This window comes from Lampetra planeri, chromosome 3 (assembly GCF_965212315.1).
Source record: "Lampetra planeri chromosome 3, kcLamPlan1.2.h2, whole genome shotgun sequence".
Taxonomy (NCBI): Eukaryota; Metazoa; Chordata; class Hyperoartia; order Petromyzontiformes; family Petromyzontidae; genus Lampetra; species Lampetra planeri.
The window spans coordinates 6,124,596-6,143,674 of NC_136109.1; the positions used below are offsets into that span (position 1 = coordinate 6,124,596).

Below are 19,079 nucleotides of genomic sequence, written 5' to 3' on the forward strand. Positions count from 1 at the left end.
GGCACTCGGTGGACCCACCTGTGGAGCTCATCGGCAGTGTCGTCTCGTATCCGTACAGCTTCTGCACCTTGGCCACGTCGCAGGGGCTCAGGGAGTTGCCATGCCCCATGTGCAGCATGAGGAGCGGGTTCTTGGGGATGATGGTCGGGTTGCGCTCGTCTACCGAGCCCGCCGTCCTGGACACGCACAAAGCCTCAGGTACAGGGCGCTCCACCATCCATACACACAGCGATCCGTGGAGTGATTTGAACCATTTCACATTTTAACAAGCTCCCATCCCTTCTTGAAGGATTACATTTGTACATAACACCAAACATTTTACAGGAGCTAAACAGCATTACAATTCACCCAGCATGACTGAAGTTGAGGTCTCAGAAACTTGAGTATTCATAATATTCAACATTCAATTCTCTGGTGGCCACCAGAAATTAAACCAGGTTCGAAAGCACATCAAGCTGATGGCAAGATTGCAGATTGTACTACAGAAACTAAGGGGAAAAAAAATGTTTCACCAAAACTGAAATTATAACAATGTAACATCAGTCCTTTATCAATAAAAAAACCTAATTATTTGTTAAGAATTATTCAGGATTACACCAAATTGGGATAATTAGCAAATCCTTATTCAACATTCGTATGTGGAAGTCTCGAGTATCCGGAGAATACCAACACAGAAACTCTCAAATGTCCCTACAGATCAAGCACCTACTTGCTGTACTGACCTTCACTGGTCATCTCTTATCCCTGCTGGCTGGGAATCTCCCACACATGATGCAATATGATCACCATTGCTGCCTTTAGTGCTGGATTCCAGTCACCATATTAAGAATGCAAAACCACGTGGACAATCCAAGCACCGCTTTGTGGCATACGTGTGTTATATTCAACGTTGAACTTAGTCACAATGGCTGATGTGGAACCGTCTAAAGTAAAACACATATAACTCGTCACAAGTTCGTTGAGCTACAATGTGTGGAAACAGCTCCACTTGCCAATACAAGTTCGGGTTGTTCTCTACAAGGCAGTGAGCTGTGGTGGAAATCGTTTAGAATTACTATAACTCTTCATATTGTTTACATTTGACAATATTAAAACTATATTTGCCTTCGTAAATGCATCACAAATATACGGTACAATATTTTAGTTTGTTTCTTCTTTTGGAAATGTTTTTGATGACATAATTGAGATAAAGTTCGTGAATAAAATGCAAATGTGAACATGTTTTACAAATGCAATGTGCCTGCACGCTGTAATGGCATCGCGTGGTTGTACACGGGCAGACAGAGGCAACTGAGAGCAGCACCACGACTGTGGCCGCACCGTGCACGGGGCCGCTACTGGTCCACCCCCACACTTCCGACACCTCTCACTGTGATGCACCGTAGCACCTCTAGCGGCTGTAGAGGCACTCGAGCAACACACACATCGAATATAATCCATCCTCACACACCTAATATAATCCATCATCACTCCAGCAATTCAAACAGGCGTATTTATATATGTATTTACAATACAGGATGTGCTGGGAATGATGGTGGGACACACGCAAACTGTAGCTTAGGGGATGTATATGCGTGCACACACACATTGTACAGAGATCCTCGACACAGTGACCAGTGAGCCCCAGGGTTTCAAGCTCAACTCGACTTAGCAGTGTGACAAAGAACCACAGTCACAGAGTGACAACAAACTGGAGTAACAATGTGTCCTGAGTCCTTGAATTGCTTACCTTGCAACCGTGTCCCAGTGTGACAGGGAGCAGGGAATTTCAGGATTATAAATACAAAGCGACCTATCTCTTTGGTTACAGGTTTGGCGTAACTCTGGACCCTCGGCTGAATCTCACGTGGTCAGGCGCTCTTAGCCACTGTGTGCTTCCAATGGCGCTCAGTCGTAGGAGCTGGTGACACTGCGACTTGCCTTTGACGGCAATCATCTAGACACGTGCCACCCTGGTGCTTAGCTCAGCTCAGTGCTAACTCCTATGCTCTTGACAAAGAAAATCATCAGTGGGGTCCAACCGCCCCTGCTTACATGCCTCTGTTACCTGCCCAAGCGTGCCCGGTAACTTACATCATCCACTCAGGGCCTTTTCTGCAAGAGCTGTGCCCTTGCAACTTGGACTGTGCCTTGGCAACTCGTGTTCTCCAGAGCGAGCGACCACACGGACATGGATCTCTTGTGGACTTGCGTGGCGTGTAAATACAACTACTGCGGGAATGTCGTGGGAAGTTGTTTTTATTTCTGCCCCGATGCACCTTGCCACTCAGGATTAGGAATTCTCTACCGACACTAAACAACTTAAGTTTGTGGTGGTTTTAGTGTTATTAATGAAAGGTCATTTTGCAGCTTGGTCTCTGTATTTCATGCAGGCCGAGCACCGGAAAGACCGTGAGTGGATGTGGCGGAAAATAAGGGGGAGACCTACACCTACCCCCTTATATAACACACGTACACTGTAGTACAGGGAATGTGTAAGACACACTGTAATATAGGGAATGTATAACACATACACACACACACTTTCATATAAGGAATGTATAACACACACGTGGTGTAGAATCTGGAACTTATAAGGCACTCTAGAATAATGAATGTGTAAGACACTTGTATAATTAATGTAAAGGACTCACACATACAGGGAGTGGTACGTACATGCTGTAGTGCATGATGGAGCTGCAGTCGTAGGGGATGGATACGTCATGCGCGTGTGATTTCATCTCCACGATTTGACTCTTCCATTCTAAAAAAGAAACAATGTTCACCATATAATACTTAAAAAAAAAATTTGAATTTATATTTCTCCTTGTTACAAACTCAACCACTTGTAACACAATGTTGTGGTACGGACGTAGTGTATGTGGTTGTTGTGCTATGAAGCAGCTCATGTTCTCCTTTTTACGGACAGTTGATGAGAGCTGAGTGCACCGCGAGTGCCCGGCCACTCTGGCAGGAGTGGAGGATCGGCACTCGTGGCACCAGACGCAGCTCGGAAGCAGCTGTCACGAGCGGTGCTCAACCTGCACCGCGGGATGGAGTCACAAACGCCTTCTCACCTTCCTTGATGTTGTCGCTCAGCACCCAGACGTGGTCGTCGCGGTCGCTGCGGCAGTGCTCATGGTGGAAGCCGAGCGCGTGCATCAACTCGTGCAGAACCGTGCCTTTGGTCACCTTGCCGGGCTCCAGGGACAGATCCTGGCTTCCACCCTGCCTCCCCACGTATGACCAACTCTTGCTGAGAGAACTGAAAGCAAAAATCATTCACTGGTATCAAGAAATAATTTTTAATGCATTCAGATCATGTAGATTTGTAATCCTGGTGTAAATGAGCCAATGCATTTGCATGCAACAGAATAAACTGAGCACAACAGCATAAAAGAGTGAATTGTCATTGTCAAGGTGGAGGGAAATAAATTAAGAATGCTCTGTCTATTGTCATCACCTGTCCTTGTTATAAACCTGCAGCCACCACTGCTGATTTTGATTTCTTTAGAACACCGACCATCGGATGTGAGACGGCTGCCCAAGCGGGGGAACTCTTTCACTTTTATCTTGTTACCTACAATCGGAATATACGTTTCCCTGCATTCTCTCCTTCATACTCTCATTTCTCTTGTTCATATTTATTTTTTGTCGAAATCCTCGTTTACTTTATTAACTTTGTAACTAAAACATGTCACCCCTTACTCTCTAATTGCCAGCACCTACTTGTCATCTGCAAATCTGCTGATCCAACTGACCTCCAATCATTATTTCCATCATGATTTCCCAAGCTGCTTCATTATCATCATCATCTCCACAAAGGTGTCAGCGATAATGTGCACCCCTGTATCGCACCTCTTCAGATTTCTGTATTATCTGATTCGCCTTTGGCTATGTTCACTGTTGCTTTTTTCGATTTAAAGCTTTCGTGACTGCAGGGATTCATCTTCTTGGTTCTATCCTTTCCAAAACACAAACTTGTCCTTTGCAAAGTACGCCTCTGCTCTTCTCATTGATTGAATCATTCTCAGCATAATCTACAATTGTGGTCTAAAACTGATTGTTCTGGGGTCTGAACAATCGGGATTGGTATTACTTTAGTGCGTCTGCTATCCATTCTCTCATACATCTTGTGACAAAGTGTAATCTAATGTATTGCTCCCCCCACCTAAAAGTTTAATAATTTATTGTCGATTCCTTCTGCCTTCCCCGTCTTCATACGTTTGATTGCTGCAACGACTTCAGTTTGAAAAATAGCAGGACCCTTGTCTTCTTTGTCTACCAGTCTCTCTGGCTTCCCGTTCCACATGGATCTTAAATGTGTACTTTACACACGTTTCTCTCACTTGTTCTGCTTCCTCTGTGCTTGTCTTTGTGCTGTTCGCCTTTTGGCATCCTCTGGTCTAACACCGTTTGAGACTAGGCTCGAAAGAAAGCTGTCTCTGGTGTGGACCAATCAGTTTAAAAGACAATGCATATATTATCAGAGTATGTTTTTTTGTTTGCATTCTGACAACAAGTATTGTGGTTAATGCAGACATGATTCCTTGTAAAAGGTTTCAGTTTGGTGTTTTAACATCTTAACACCTGTTTCCTTTTCCTTATTGATATTTTTAACAATTTCTTCTTTTACCAAAAGTTTTTTCCGCATTTGCTCCCCACCTCTCTTCCAATGGTATTTTCTGTGCATGAGAATATTACTTTAAATAAATCTAGATTCCATCTCTCTCGTCTTTTGTTTGAGTTTATTTTATTCAATTTCTCCTTCAAAGTAATCGGGTAATAAGAGCCTGTCTCTACCCCTGGGTAGCCGTGAGCGATCAACGTGTTATTTCGGTTTCTCTGTTTGACTACGATGCAATCTAACTGGTATTTTCCAGAATCACCTGATTATTAACAGGTACATTGATTTATTTTTTTAATGGTGGAACCAGATGTTTGCTATGCAAAGTTTTCTTAACCTACAGAATTCTACCGGTATTTTTTTTATCTCTATCATTTCTAGTTCCCAAACCAAAACCACCTGCTGCTTAGAGGTCTCCACTTTCACTCCCTCTGCATCCAGTCATCCATTAGAGCGGCACAATTATACACGCTAAGGCAAAAACATTCTCACGTACTGTTTTATTGTAGTTAACAATAACTCCTGATTAAAGAGAGTACGATACGATGGTTTTTTACTGTGAACGTATTTTAATGCAATTCCTGCCAATGAATGTAGACCATGCACTCATCAATCCTCACAAATGCAATCAAACGTGGCATCATCTCCCAACTGAAAATGGTTATTTGCATTCAATCCTCCATGTCACCTGGAGGTGGCACCGCACTCGTATTGTGCCACCCTGCCAAGTGGCAGTCAATGAATCCCAACACCTCGACACTGCTACACAAGAGGGTTTTGAGAGATGAATGCCATTTGCAGTGAGGAGTCAGATGCAATGACGTTCATGTTGCACTGCATCCAACTGGCCCCCACACGGTGCTCGTAGCCAGATCAATGTGCTCATCTAGGTTGGGGTTTTTCAATTTCATAAATTCATGTCTGACTGCTCTGGCCAAACCAAACACTCGATAAAAATGCAATTTTCAGTTTGGCTGAGTTCGATGTTTCATTGGGTTGAATGTTTTATATAGAAAGACCTCTTGGAGGGTTGGCGCCAAGTATGTGAGCCTTACACAGCACTGAGATGTCTGCTGCTATAACGAGTATGAGGCGCCAGAGTCATTTCACATCACTTCTGAAGGCCAAGGTTAACACATGGCAATGGCTAGAAGGAAGGTACAGCATCTTGTGGTTGGCTGTGATGAGCCAGACTTCATCCCAATGGAGGCAGATCAGGTATAGAATGTGGAATTGCACAGAACCATATGTCCTTCACAGAATGCTGCATATGCCTTTTGCAAAAAAAAGAAATAAATAACTAGTGGCCAGATGTAAAAAACTATCAATAACCAGTAATGATTAGATGTATAGAGTGCTTACATGCAGTGCATCCCAGAGCACTATGCTAGACTCAGAGAACAACAGGATCCTCAAGACAAAAAGTAAAAAAAAGGAGTTGAAAAATGCAGGAGAGATTTGGTAACTCTACTCACTCAGGCTGAGCCACTGAAGCTCAATACCAACACATCCGAAGAACAAACCTCTGATAATACCACGGATGCAAGACCAGCTGCAGTCCACTGCCAGAATCACACAATCCACCCCAACCAAAATGATTACACCTATCCCTGTCAAGAGGTCGCACAGATTCCATGAGGGGGCCGGCACTGGCATAGCCCAGCCCCAAAGAGCAACAGAGAACCTCAGCACCACTACAGCACAGTCCCAGCAAGTTGCAGATAACACAACACTAGCACAGCACAGCTCCATCAAAGCCCCAGAGAGCTCTGAGCCCAGTGGCAGCGCGTTTAAGGTCTCACACTTACACAGCCGTAAAAAACGGCAGATATTGCACATGTTACACAGGCTGGCTCGCAATGGCAGCCATTGCTCACAGATATGAATAGCCCTGATTGTGAATTGTCTTGATTATTAAACTGACTTGACCATTGGCTGAAATAAATGTATGCAAGCAGATGATGTGAGTAGAGCATGTGAATTATGGATGTCAAAATGAATTGAGTGCTGGATAACAATTCGAAATGTGAGTAATGGCTGTGAATTGCTGAAATGGTGTACAGTATGTGGGAATTGGATGTGAAATCCTCACCCCTCCAAGGCCTGGATGTGAATGAAGTCCGTCTCTTTGCCATGAGGACGGAATCGCATGTGGGTTTTCTTCTCAAACTCCTCTACAGCCTGCTCGATGGCTTTCACATCGTAGTCATCTGCAAGACAGTGAGACATTTCATAGCAGTGAACTTCATTGCAATGCTCATGCATAGTTTGCCATAAATATTCACTGATTAATTCACATCAAAGGGGGTTCAAACACCTTGATATTAATGAATGCTCATTGTAATGCTTTGCACTAACTTGCACAAGCTCGGGCTCATGAACCCAGGGCCTATTTCTCATGCGGGTATAAGGAAATTGTTCAGTGGAATTGTGGCAGCTGACATTGGATGATAGCAGAGCGTCATTCCCAGTCGTGTCCATAGGAGGCTCAGGTGACCATGAACAATACCGTTAATGTCTCCACACCTCACCATCACTTCCTTCCTTCTGCTAGATCCTGCAGTTGTTGTAAGGTGGACACTCGACCTTCAATGTCTCCACCATGTGGTTGCTGGTCTCCTCTTGGTCACTGACCTCTGTCTTGTCGCTTTCACTGTAACGGGACCCCTTCCACCCTGCACAGGTGTCCCACCCATCACAACCTTCCTGTTGCACTTTGCACGTTTTACGGATTTACAATGAAACTAAATAAGTTGTCTACATCCATGACATTCCTAGCATCGTCTGCAGGCTCCTATGTTCAAAGACGAAGAGTTTTTTTCTCTCCTTTTGTTGAAGACCAACTCTGACAAAGACCCCGTATAGTCTAGTAACAGACTGTTGGGGCAAGTGCTGTTAGCGAGCATTTATGAAGGCCGGTGAGTCACACGAGGGGGTGGGTGGCCATCACCACACCCAGCCGCCTTTGTCTCCCTAGAGGCAATGGCCCAGGACCAGTTCAGATAGCATTCACTGGTATTAGGCGTGAGCGAGAATCGAACTCAGGTTGCGGGGATTGTAGCGCAGTGCGCTAACTGTTGCACTACCGCCACTCTATCAGCTCCGTGTTAGGGAAGCTCACGCTGAGAGCCCAGTGTCAGACCCAGTGACCAACACTGCCCTGAGCTGCTCTGCTCCAGCCACGCTCCTCGCTAACAAACCTGCACTGTCCACACAGTCCACGTCTCGCAGGTGGCATCATCCATTGTGAAACCTTCATGTTTGAATGTCCCTACGCTGTCTATGGGTTTAGTGAACACAACGTTGAGTCAAGAGGGTGACCAAAACCGCCCTGTGGAGCACTGGGTGTCCTCGTATCCACACACAAGGCTGTGTCCCAGTGCACGAGTGCTGTCTATGGGTTTAGTGAACACAACGTTGAGTCAAGAGGGTGACCCACACCGCCCTGTGGAGCACTGGGTCTCCTCGTATCCACACACAAGGCTGTGTCCCAGCGCACGAGTGCTGAAGCTGTCTGTCTCTCGAATGTCACAACCACCCAGAGCCTCCCACAGCCCCTCTCCTCAAACAGCCAGATGCTGGCTTTAGGTCCACTCAGAAAATCAAAATCTAGTGGGGAACAGAGTCATGTCTTCACTGTTATGGGCAGGGATTTGTTTAGAACAAAGTAACACATTACACACAGACTTGTAAACGTATTGCAGTGATCGAGGCATACGTAATGACGCCTTTATAATTTATCTTTGCAAACTTAATGGCAGTAACTGAAAAACGTTAATTACTAGTTTTATTGAGGTAAACAATGTTCTGAGACGTGAATCATGCAATAACGATGCTATAAATGTTTATTCTACGATGTGTAGATCCCTTATCATAGTCATCAAAGTGCATTTTCATATTCACCAAATATTATAATTAAAAGTCAATTTGTGATCATCACAGTGGATATCACAGCAATTTAAAGAAAACATCATGCAGGCAAAGTGACTGTTGAGAGTAACCGCGGACCCTGTATGCAGGGGTACGTACGGTCTGTGTGGCATCGCCCACACAGGGCGTGGTCATGGGAGCGAGGTTGCCTGCCGCTCTCCCACAAGCGACATGCGTTTGGGCAGGGCTCACAGCACGCGTGACGAGTGCGGGTAAACGATCCAACAAATTTGAACCAGGACAGTGGCAAAACTTGTAAACACGAGTTATCTAGAGTATTCCCGTAAAAATGGAAATGTATATTTGGAGGGAATCAGCCTCTCAAACTTAGCTTCATGATGAGAATACGGTGTTGCTTATAAGAAAACAAAAAAACGTTAAACAAGCCCTGCCACAGAGCACTAACGCACTGACAGTTCATGAGGTCAATGCGACACTTACAGAAGTCCTTGGACACCTTGTAGGGGATGTACACACGGCCATCGCGACTCTTGGGCCAGTGACTGACTGGGAGTGAGAAGCTGCTCCATTTGACTCCACACCCGATGAATTCTGAAGCCGGAGCGAGAGGGGGGGCAGACAGCTCATGCAGGATGCTCTCCTCGCACAGCCTGGGCTTTCCGTGAGTTGGGACACCGGCCTGCAAGCTCGAGTCGCGTACAGCATCAGAATTGATGGACACTGCTGTGCCTCAACTTCACCCACACAGCAGAGCCACACCCTAAACCGTCACAAAGAGGCAGCGAGAAGCCAACTGACATGTAATGCGCACACTTCGCACAAGTCAGCCAACATTAACAATGATACCCTTTGTTTGTCGAGAAATGCCTCAATGAGTCCCAAGACCTATTCAGTAGGGTCCTGCATTGGGATGCTTGGTCAGTTCAATGACGTGGCATGTGGGAGGAAGCCAGAGTACTCACAGAAACCCCACATACATGCAGGAAGAACACTCAAAGCTCCACACAGATGGATTCAATGGACTTGCCATACTGCCATCTGGTTGCAGCCAAGCAGGTGTGGGAATCTCACAAGTCTGTGTGATCCTCACCCCACAGCCCCAACGTGCGGGATTACAGGGTGCATTCCACCACACCAGGCTCAACGTGACTCTGTTGTCTGAGTCTCTCGCATTCAGTGAGAAAGGCTGAAGCCAGGCTGCAGTAAATGTTCGCAAGTGACAGTGGTGGCAATGGAGGCCGATCAAGAATGGCGCTGCGCTCACTGCACTGGGCACGTGGAGGTGGATTCCTCCCGTGGGCTCCGTGAACCTGAACAAGGCCCCGTGGTGCGTACCTTTCTCTTTCTTCTCTGGAGCACGGGGAAGCTGAAATAAAATGACAAAATAATAATTAGGCAACAAGAAATTCGAAAAACAGAAAAGGAATTGGATTATTATCACACTTGTTTACCCAGGAGGGTTTTGCTGAGTTTTCACAAATAAAATAAACTACTATAATATATACCAGGTAAAGGCCACTAAGCTATATAGCTGTTTTCATAGGAGATCTGGCCACAAAAGATAGCACAACGAAGTGGCTTATCATGTGGAAATTTATGAAAGACAAATCATCTAAACGCATGTTTCTAAACATGCAGGGAAAAATTGGAGGGCCTGGAGAAAAATCCACGTGACCACGGAGAGAACAGGCAAACTCCAAATATATTGACCTCAGGGGCAGGATAGAACCCACGAGCTCCTGCATACCAGGCGATGTAAATAACATCTAACCACCGTGGCACCCCACAGAAGGAGATGATGAATGCTATGTATATTCCAATTTCAGAAATCTGGAAAATGTAGACCACAGGATCTTTAATGTCCACTGTAAAGCAAACGCCACATTTTTACAGCAGTATTAATCAGAGCAGCCGCTGGATTTGAACTTTGTGGCAAACACCCTACCGCTGGGTTGAGTCACTACCCCATGGAATGAATCTGCCGCGTCATGGCGAGTGTTACGAGGGTTTATATGGGGACAGCTCAGGCTGTAGGTTTGCTTCACTATAAATAAAACATATTTCCACAGAAGTCAGGCTGTGTTCTGCCTAGATTGTGGAATTTTGCTGCAGACCTCACCGTCATTTTAGGGCTTGAGACATCAGCTTCTCTGTATGCAGCGCTGGCTCCTGCTGGGATAAAGCACAGAGAGGAATCAGCGAACAAGCTCGTGCAGAGTGCACATAGCCAGGATTGTCAACACACGCAGCAGTACAGACAGCACCATTTTCAAACACTATGGGACTGCATTGCCTGTAGGGATGAGGCTTTGTAGGTGTTATGCTCTGTAGGTATGACGGTCTGTAGGTATAAGGCTTTGTACCATTATCATCATTACCATAATTATCATCTGCTGATCAAAGGGTCCCCATGTTCAAGTGCCTCTGTGTACCACATCGGTCACAACCCACAATCAATTCCTTGATTCTGACAGATTTGCTGCAATAATCAAGTTGACACCTGCCTTCTAAGGTGTTTATTACATTGTCTTATCATATGGTTTAAAGTCTTCTTACTGTAGGTACTGCCTCCAATGGCTGTCTTGCCCATGCGTGACAATTGACAACCATCACTTCCTCTTCATGATTGCATCTACAACCCTCTACAGTATTGATATGTTCTATTCTGAACATCCACGTTGCTTACCCTACACTGCCAGGGATTTATATAATCTTCTGCCTGTAACTGGGTTCAGAGGTCAGCAGCTTCTTTCCCCATTGCTATGTTCAAATCCAGCTCTCTGACCCATACAGTAACACGGGCCACTACCCCTGCATCACACATCTCTTCACGTGAACATTCACATCTCTACTCTTCCCAAGTGCTTTAAGTAACCCATCAAAATCCATGCCCTACTAGCAAACTGTCTCTTGACCTCCTTATCACAACTCCCAGTGTTGTGCAAATTACTCCATAAATACAACAAAGCCTTTGAGTTTGCATGCCTGACTGCGATAAAGTCTCACGTCTTATCGTGGAATCTTCGATGAAGGTGCCCAGACCCATCCCGAGCCACTGCTATCACCTCTGTTTTTTAAAGATCACCTGAAGCCCCAGGTTTCTCAGGACATCTCTTAGAATGATGTTTATCATATCACAGCAACATGAATGCTGAACACAGAGAATATTCTGCTGCTCATGCAATGAGGAGACTTCCCCATATACTACGCATTATGAATGTTTATTGTTAATCAACTTCACCCGCTAAAATCTGGCCTCAAGTTCACACGATGTTATTCAGCGATGGCTATGCACCAACGGGAGCCACACGTTGGCTTGGCCGAGCGGGAGGTGGGCGACCCGGCTGGGCGGCGAGGGAGAAGCGAGCGCCGGGGCTGTGCCGGCGCTGTGGCCAAAGCCACTCGGCTCGATCTGTGGGCGCACAGCGCTACAGAGGCCCCGCCTTGCTAGCCGCCTGCTGTCTCAGGGCAGGGCCTCCACGTTGGACATCGTCTCAGCTGATGGCTTCTCTCTGTAGTACCTCGTGATTCGTGCTAGATGAATACACTCGTGACATGTGGTTGTCATATGGACGGTGCAGTAGAGGATTATCATGAGGATGACGACGATGATGATGTACTGGACCAGGCGACTCCTCGCCACTTTAATCAACGAATGAAGAGGAAGAAAGAGGAGCAGAATGGGCACTGACTCGGTGACATCTCTCGTCGTGAACAAACAACGTGGTGCATAGGCAGTGCACACACGGCCTGGCCAAACGTAACTTGTAAACAATTGCCTCATAAAATAACCAAGTTTCAAATGTACAAATAAGCATACTCTGAGAAAGTGTATTGACGGGGCTCCCTAGGATGATGTAGCCATGAATCACAGATCCGTATCTACACCTGCCCTGCCAGTACTACTCAACGGGCTGACAATCAAGAATCTTATTCCTGCACTGCAATATGATTTGCTCACCGAGCTCTCCAGCTGTGCGTCTCTCACCCAGCGTCCGCGCTGGAGCTGCGTTGCTGGGTCCCCGTGGTGCCGGCTCACAGCCGAACATCTTCTCGATCTTCTCCACATCGCCCTCACTCAGGGTGTGGCCACCTCCAAAGCGACGCATGGTGCTTGTGTCCTTGGGCACCAGCGTCGGGCTGTGCTCATCTTTCGAGCCGGCGGTCCTGCCGAGTCATTTAAAATTGGAGTTCATTGCCAATGAAATAAGAGCAAATTGACACCAACGTCTCCATTGTAAAGCAGCTAAAGTCATCATTTATTTTGTCATTTAGCTGTGGGTAATATTCAGTGGGGTTTTGAGCTGTTGAAAGCCTCCCTAAGTCATCACCATCCCTCACGCTGCCGCGACGCGCAGTCCGCCCAGCACTGCACAGGAGCCGATTTCATCGCCGATGTCCTCACAGCCTCCCTTGGCTGTCACTCCATCTTTAGTCTCGACCAGCAGTCATCATTCCGTCTAGTGGCGGGTCCTGTCCAAGCTCACTTGCTTTTTTAACCATCAATGTCACATCTCTAACCTACGTATGTTCTCTATCACAAGTGTTCCTCGTTCTGTCTCTGACAGTAACCGTAGAAATCATCTCCCCAAGCTTGTTTGTGCACTTTGGAAATGTTTTTAAATTTCTTGACAATGTACAAGTTTCTAAGCCAGATATGACATAGCAGGTTAGACACACTGATCACAAACTGTACTGACGAGACACATTGCTATGTTACTCTTCGTTATCTAGTTCAGCCTTCCAGAAGCACTCCAGCCTGCCCTTGTCCACCGCTGTACTTCATCACTTTGCTGTCGGGATGTCTTAAAAAACAGAGATAAATGTACAGACATTGCTGTGTTTCCCAGTTGTGTCTCTCTGACATTGTTGAACAATGAAATAAGGACCAATACCTCTGCAGTTGCCGATCATTGTTGTAACGCTGTGGGCTCACACGAAATTGATTTTTCCAAGACGGAGGTACTCTGCAAACCTACCGGCTACCTCAGAGATTTGTTCATGAAGCCATCCAGATATATAAAAAACAGACAACTTCAACCGAGAGGATGGGTACAAACTGAGCAATAATTGGAAGGATGTTATTAACCAGGTAAAGTCTTAACCGACTGTGATGTGTCCATCCAACATGCATATGTTAGCTGTTATTTCGACTCTCTGTCTCTCTCTCTATGCCTCTCTCTTAGATCTCTCATGCTCACATGTCTGTTGCATTGCACTCTTTTGGCTTTGGATTGAACTCTCATGCTCACATGTCTTTTGGATTGCACTCTCATACTCACAGGCCCTTCGTATTATACCTGTTGGGTTGCACTCCCTCGTCGAGGAGGCCCATCTCTTCTCCTTCTTTTCTACAGTTACATGCTTATTTCTCATTTTAACATCGTGCTAATCCCTCACATTAACATGGCCACTTCCGTTGCCCTCGTTTAGGAGGTCGCTCTTCTATCTTACTGTTACATGCTAATTTCTCACATTAACATCACTAGCCCCGGCCACTTCTTTATAACCCTTGAGCTACACCCATTCCAAACCTTTTAAAACAGTCTGCCTCAGCAGCAGATCATGTTTTCCCACCTGATGATGGACGCTTGTGTTGCGCCCGAAACGTCGTGATTTATTTTATTTTATACCTACATGACTTTACCGAAAGAACCAAAGAGTAAGTGAAATAAGTTTGGTACTGGGCCCAACTGTGAGTTTATTAAGTCCTTCTAACATTGATGTAGTTCATGCCCATTGGACGTTGCAATGACTCTACTTTCAGCAGTTGTAGATCGTGTTCATAATATTACAGAGGAAATGGAAGATACACAGAAGGGTTATAATACAGATAACAAAATACTGTAGCAAGTGAAGCTGTGGAGGTGGGGACCTGTATCCACATGCACAGCACGAGCAGCTGCTCTTAGGCCAGACCAAGAGGCCATGGACTCACAGCTAAGGAGCTGAGAGCAGGAGCTTCGTGGGGCTCAGGAGGAACTGGACCTGAGTGGACTCGGCTCTTGTCTGGTACCCGGGATGTTGGGCAGATGCCAGGAACTCAACGGGTCAACCCAGAGAACTTGGATCTGCCCCACGACCTCGAGCCAAGGGGCCATCACAGCGAGGCCATGTGACCTCGTGGTGCACCAGGCCTGCTGCAGAGGCTAACTGCACAGCTGTTTGGTGAAGGTGGTTAAAGTTCGTAATGGTGCACGGCTGGGTATCCATCCCTTCCCCTCCAAGACCTGGCCACGTCTATCCTGGCTCCAGGAACTCCGCAAAGCACCTGGACCGCTTGCTATCAAAGTGCACAGCGTGCCGGCACACCGAGAGACGTACATGCCGTAGTGGGTGACGGAGCTGTAGTCGTACGGGGTCCTTAGGTTGTGCTCATGGGGGGTTGTCTTCACAATGGCATCCACCCACTCTGAAAATAAATATATTATTTATGACAAGGTCATTAAAGGAATACAGCTTCTCACATTATCACAAAAAGCCAAGGGCAATACTCTCTAACACAACGAAGACTTTGGTTGACACCGTTAATTTGACTCATAACTTAGAGCCTTCATCAATCTGCTGTTGGACATTAGCCTATCCACACTGTGTCATCATGGAGGTGGGTTGTGTAAGGTGGAGGCGATCGCCTAGGATCAGGTCATAGACCACACGCCACTGATGATGGCCATGGCTGAGAATTGAACTGCGCTGTCTGTCCCTCTCACCGGGCTTGACGTTGTGGCTCAGCACAAACACGTGGTCGTCGCGGTCGCTGCGGCAGTGCTCGTGGTGGAAGCCGAGTGCGTGCATGAACTCGTGCAGAACGACGCCCTTGGTCACCTTGCCGGGCTCCAGGGACAGCGCCTGGTCCCCGCCCTGACGGCCCAGGAACGACCAATTCCTGTAGAGACAACCCCAGCATGAGTACTGAGCCCCATTCACTCACCACTCATCACACAGAGACAACCCCAGCCTGAGCACCAAGCCCCATGTAGTGTCTGTGTCTCTGTAGTGTCCGTGTCTCTGTAGTGTCCGTGTCTCTGTAGTGTCCATGTCTCTGTAGTGTATGTGTCTCTGTAGTGTCCATGTCTCTGTAGTGTCCATGTCTCTGTAGTGTCCGTGTCTCTGTAGTGTCCGTGTCTCTGTCTCACCCATCCCACGCGTGGATGTAGATGTAGTCGGTCTGGCTGGAGCGAGGGATGAACCGGACGCACGTTTTCTTCTCAAACTCCAACGCCGCCTCCTCAATCTTCTTGACGTCGCCGTCGTCTACACGATGAGACACGGGGAGACTCAGGGTCACGTGAGTCGTCACGTGTGGGGGTGAATGGGGACCAAGGGGAGTACAGAGTGGGGGTGAGTGGGGGACCAGGGGAAGGAGGCGAGGCCACTCACAGAAGGCGACGGACACTTTGTAGGGGACGTAGATTCGGCCGTCCCTGGCCTTGGGCCACTTCTGCACGGAGCGACGCGTGGGGTGGACGGCGATGTCTCCCCACTCGAGCTTGTAGTCTGGGTGAGACGGGACAGTGTCACTCACTCACTGACACTCACACTCACTCACTGGCACTCACTCACACTCACTGAGACACTCACTGTGACAGTGAGATTCACAGCGATGTCTCCCCACTCGAGCGTGTAGTCTGGGTGAGACGGGACAGTGTCACTCACTCACTGGTACTCACAAAGACAGAGATCCCCCGTATAGCCTTAATAGACTGTTGGCGCAAGTGCTGTTTGCGAGCACCTATGCAGGCTGGAACAGCACACGAGGGGGTAGGTGGCCAGCACTACGCCCGGCTGCCTTTGTCTCCCTTGTCAAGATGTATGCACACCGCACCAAGTACTCATTTTGAGTCGACTTAGGGAAGGCCCAGGACCGGTTCGGATAATCGTCACTGGTGCTGGTGGCCGTGAGTAGGAATCGAGCTCTGTGACTAGGAATGTTTTTGTTTTTTGAAGGCCTGGCCTCCGCAGGGGAGTGGTACGTTTCTGTGAATGCGTTCCAAATGTCCGGATGATGTCTGGGCGCTCCCTGCAATACGATCGCCGTATACGGCACCTGCATGTAACGACTTGCAGACGCTAACAACCCAATAATAATAGGTTTTTAACCCTTTTTTCTGGCAACAAAACTGACACCTTTTTACAAGAAATCATGTTTGCATTAACCACAATACCTGCAGTCAGAATGCAAACAAAAAACAACTCTGATAATGTATGCATTGTCCTTAAAATTGATTGGTCCACACCAGAGACAGCTTTTCTTAGAGCCCTGTCTCACATGGTGTTGGACCAGATGACGCAAAAAGGCGCACAACTCAAAGACAACGCACTATCAGAGTATGAGGGCTCGGGGTAAGCATTTACATCATGAGGCCTCCTTTGCCAGTAGCAAAATATAATAATAGGTTTTTTACCATTTTTTCTGGCAACAAAACTGACACCTTTTTTTTACAAGGAATCATGTTTGATTGCATTCTGACTGCAGGTATTGTGGATAATGCAAACTTGATTCCTTGTAAAAAGGTGTCAGTTTTGTTGCCAGAAAATAGGGTAAAAACCCTTTTATTATATTTTGCTACTGGCAAAGGAGGCCTCATGATGCTAACAACCCAGTGGCACTCGTGTGCATCATGGTGAGAGGGGAATTTAATACAGACTAAGAGACCATCACACGTGGACAGAGAATGAGAGGAGGGCCTGGAGCCAGACTTGGACATGGGCACGGGGTTGACAGTACGGACGTCTGGGGGAACAGAGTTCCAGACCCTGGGGCAAAGGACAGAACGGCCTCCCACTTTGCAGATGTTGACTGGGGTCTTCAACAGAAGACCTTGTTGGTGAGCAGAGTGTGTGTGACTGGGCGTAGAGTGAGATGAGAGGGGAGAGGACGAAGAGTGTGTGACTGGGAGTAGAGTGAGATGAGATGTAAGAGGCAGGAGAGTGCGTGGAGGGAGTAGAGTGAGATGAGAGGGGAGAAGTAGGAGAGTGCGTGGAGGGAGTAGAGTGAGATGAGGGGTAGGAGAGTGCGTGGAGGGAATATAGTGAGATGAGAGGGGCGAGGACGACAAGAGTGAGTCCATGGAGGATCTTGAAGAGAGTGGGTGTCTGGAGATCGATCTGGGATTGGGATGGGAGCCAGCGGAGGGATTGGAGGGTCGGGTGATGTGGTCTCGTGTGCTTGTGTGGTGAGAAGTCACCTGGAGTTTGTGGATGAGGAGTTCGGGGATGAGGTAGAGGAGAGAGTTGCAGTAGTCAAGTCGTGATGCGGTGAAGGCGTGGGTGAGGGTGGGTGAGGGTGGGTGAGGGTGGGTAAAGGTGAGGGTGGGTGAGAGTGGTGGGTGAGGGTGGGTGAGGGTGGGTGGGTGTGTGAGGGTGGGTGAGGGTGGGTAAAGATGAGGGTGGGTGAGGGTGGGTGAGGATGGGTGAGGGAGGGTGAGTGTCTCAGCAGCCACTGGGGTTAGGGAATGGTGAAGGTAATGGATCTGGCAGAGTGGAGCCTTGTGTGTAGAGAACAAAACGCGATGATGAATCCGAGGCTCTGTACCCTCTTTCCCAGTGCCTTGTCAGTGGTTAGGAGGAGCGCGCTCACACCGGAGTCTTTGCCGCCGAGGAGGACTTCACCGTGAACATTTGCCTGGAGAAACGTCGATTTGCCCCAAGATGCGAGTGAAGGCAGCGGGTGAGAGTGGCGATGGGGTTGGGTCAGGGAGTCCGTGACAGCGCAGGGCCAAGTGCCGCCAGCGCGGAGAGGGAGGAGACTCACGGAGCCCAGCGGGGAGCCCACAGCACGGGGCAGTGAGGACCACACCACTGAGGGGAGTGTAATTGAGGGGATTGTAACTGAGGGGAGTGTAACTGAGGGGATTGTAACTGAGGGGAGTGTAACTGAGGGGATTGTAATTGAGGGGAGTGTAACTGAGGGGATTGTAATTGAGGGGAGTGTAACTGAGGGGATTGTAACTGAGGGGATTGTAACTGAGGGGATTGTTACTGAGGGGAGTAACTGAGGGGATTGTAACTGAGGGGAGTGTAGCTGAGGGGATTGTAACTGAGGGGAGTGTAGCTGAGGGGATTGTAACTGAGGGGATTGTAACTGAGGGAAGTGTAACTGAGGGGAGTGTAACTGAGGGGATTGTGACTGAGGGGAGTGTAACTGAGGGGAGTGTAACTGAGGGGATTGTGACTGAGGGGAGTGTAACTGAGGGGAGTGTAACTGAGGGGATTGTAACTGAGGGGATTGTAACTGAGGGGATTGTGACTGAGGGGAGTGTAACTGAGGGGAGTGTAACTGAGGGGATTGTAACTGAGGGGATTGTAACTGAGGGGAGTGTAACTGAGGGGATTGTAACTGAGGGGATTGTGACTGAGGGGAGTGTAACTGAGGGGAGTGTAACTGAGGGGAGTGTAACTGATGGGATTGTAACTGAGGGGATTGTAACTGAGGGGATTGTGACTGAGGGGAGTGTAACTGAGGGGATTGTAACTGAGGGGATTGTAACTGAGGGGATTGTAACTGAGGGGATTGTAACTGAGGGGAGTGTAACTGAGGGGATTGTATCTGAGGGGATTGTAACTGAGGGGAGTGTAACTG

At 47.6% G+C, this 19,079-nt stretch overlaps 3 protein-coding genes across 4 annotated transcripts in view; all 3 read right to left on the reverse strand.

Annotated features, from left to right (window-relative positions):
- Nucleotides 1–9,217, reverse strand: part of LOC144734356 (uncharacterized) — a 56,765-nt gene extending 47,548 nt beyond the window's left edge. The window contains exons 1-5 of the mRNA XM_078616463.1: nt 8,978–9,217; nt 6,699–6,816; nt 3,057–3,244; nt 2,656–2,743; nt 19–176 (exon numbers count right to left, since the gene is read on the reverse strand). Coding sequence (XP_078472589.1) covers nt 19–176; nt 2,656–2,743; nt 3,057–3,244; nt 6,699–6,757 — 493 coding nt within the window. The 5' untranslated portion in view covers nt 6,758–6,816; nt 8,978–9,217. The remainder of the gene's footprint in view (nt 1–18; nt 177–2,655; nt 2,744–3,056; nt 3,245–6,698; nt 6,817–8,977) is intronic.
- Nucleotides 1–19,079, reverse strand: part of LOC144736816 (uncharacterized) — a 674,279-nt gene that overhangs the window by 563,790 nt on the left and 91,410 nt on the right. The window lies entirely within an intron of this gene.
- The window catches only part of LOC144736842 (uncharacterized), a 34,740-nt gene continuing 25,101 nt past the window's right edge, over nt 9,441–19,079 (reverse strand). Inside the window, exons 6-12 of one of the 2 annotated variants that reach the window (XM_078619500.1) lie at nt 15,878–15,994; nt 15,634–15,751; nt 15,208–15,383; nt 14,822–14,909; nt 12,486–12,664; nt 10,617–10,666; nt 9,441–9,863 (exon numbers count right to left, since the gene is read on the reverse strand). In XM_078619500.1, the coding sequence (XP_078475626.1) occupies nt 9,456–9,863; nt 10,617–10,666; nt 12,486–12,664; nt 14,822–14,909; nt 15,208–15,383; nt 15,634–15,751; nt 15,878–15,994 (1,136 nt within the window). In that variant the 3' untranslated portion in view covers nt 9,441–9,455. Of the gene's footprint in view, nt 9,864–10,616; nt 10,670–12,485; nt 12,665–14,821; nt 14,910–15,207; nt 15,384–15,633; nt 15,752–15,877; nt 15,995–19,079 lie in introns of both variants that reach the window. The other variant, XM_078619492.1, reaches the window with a different exon arrangement.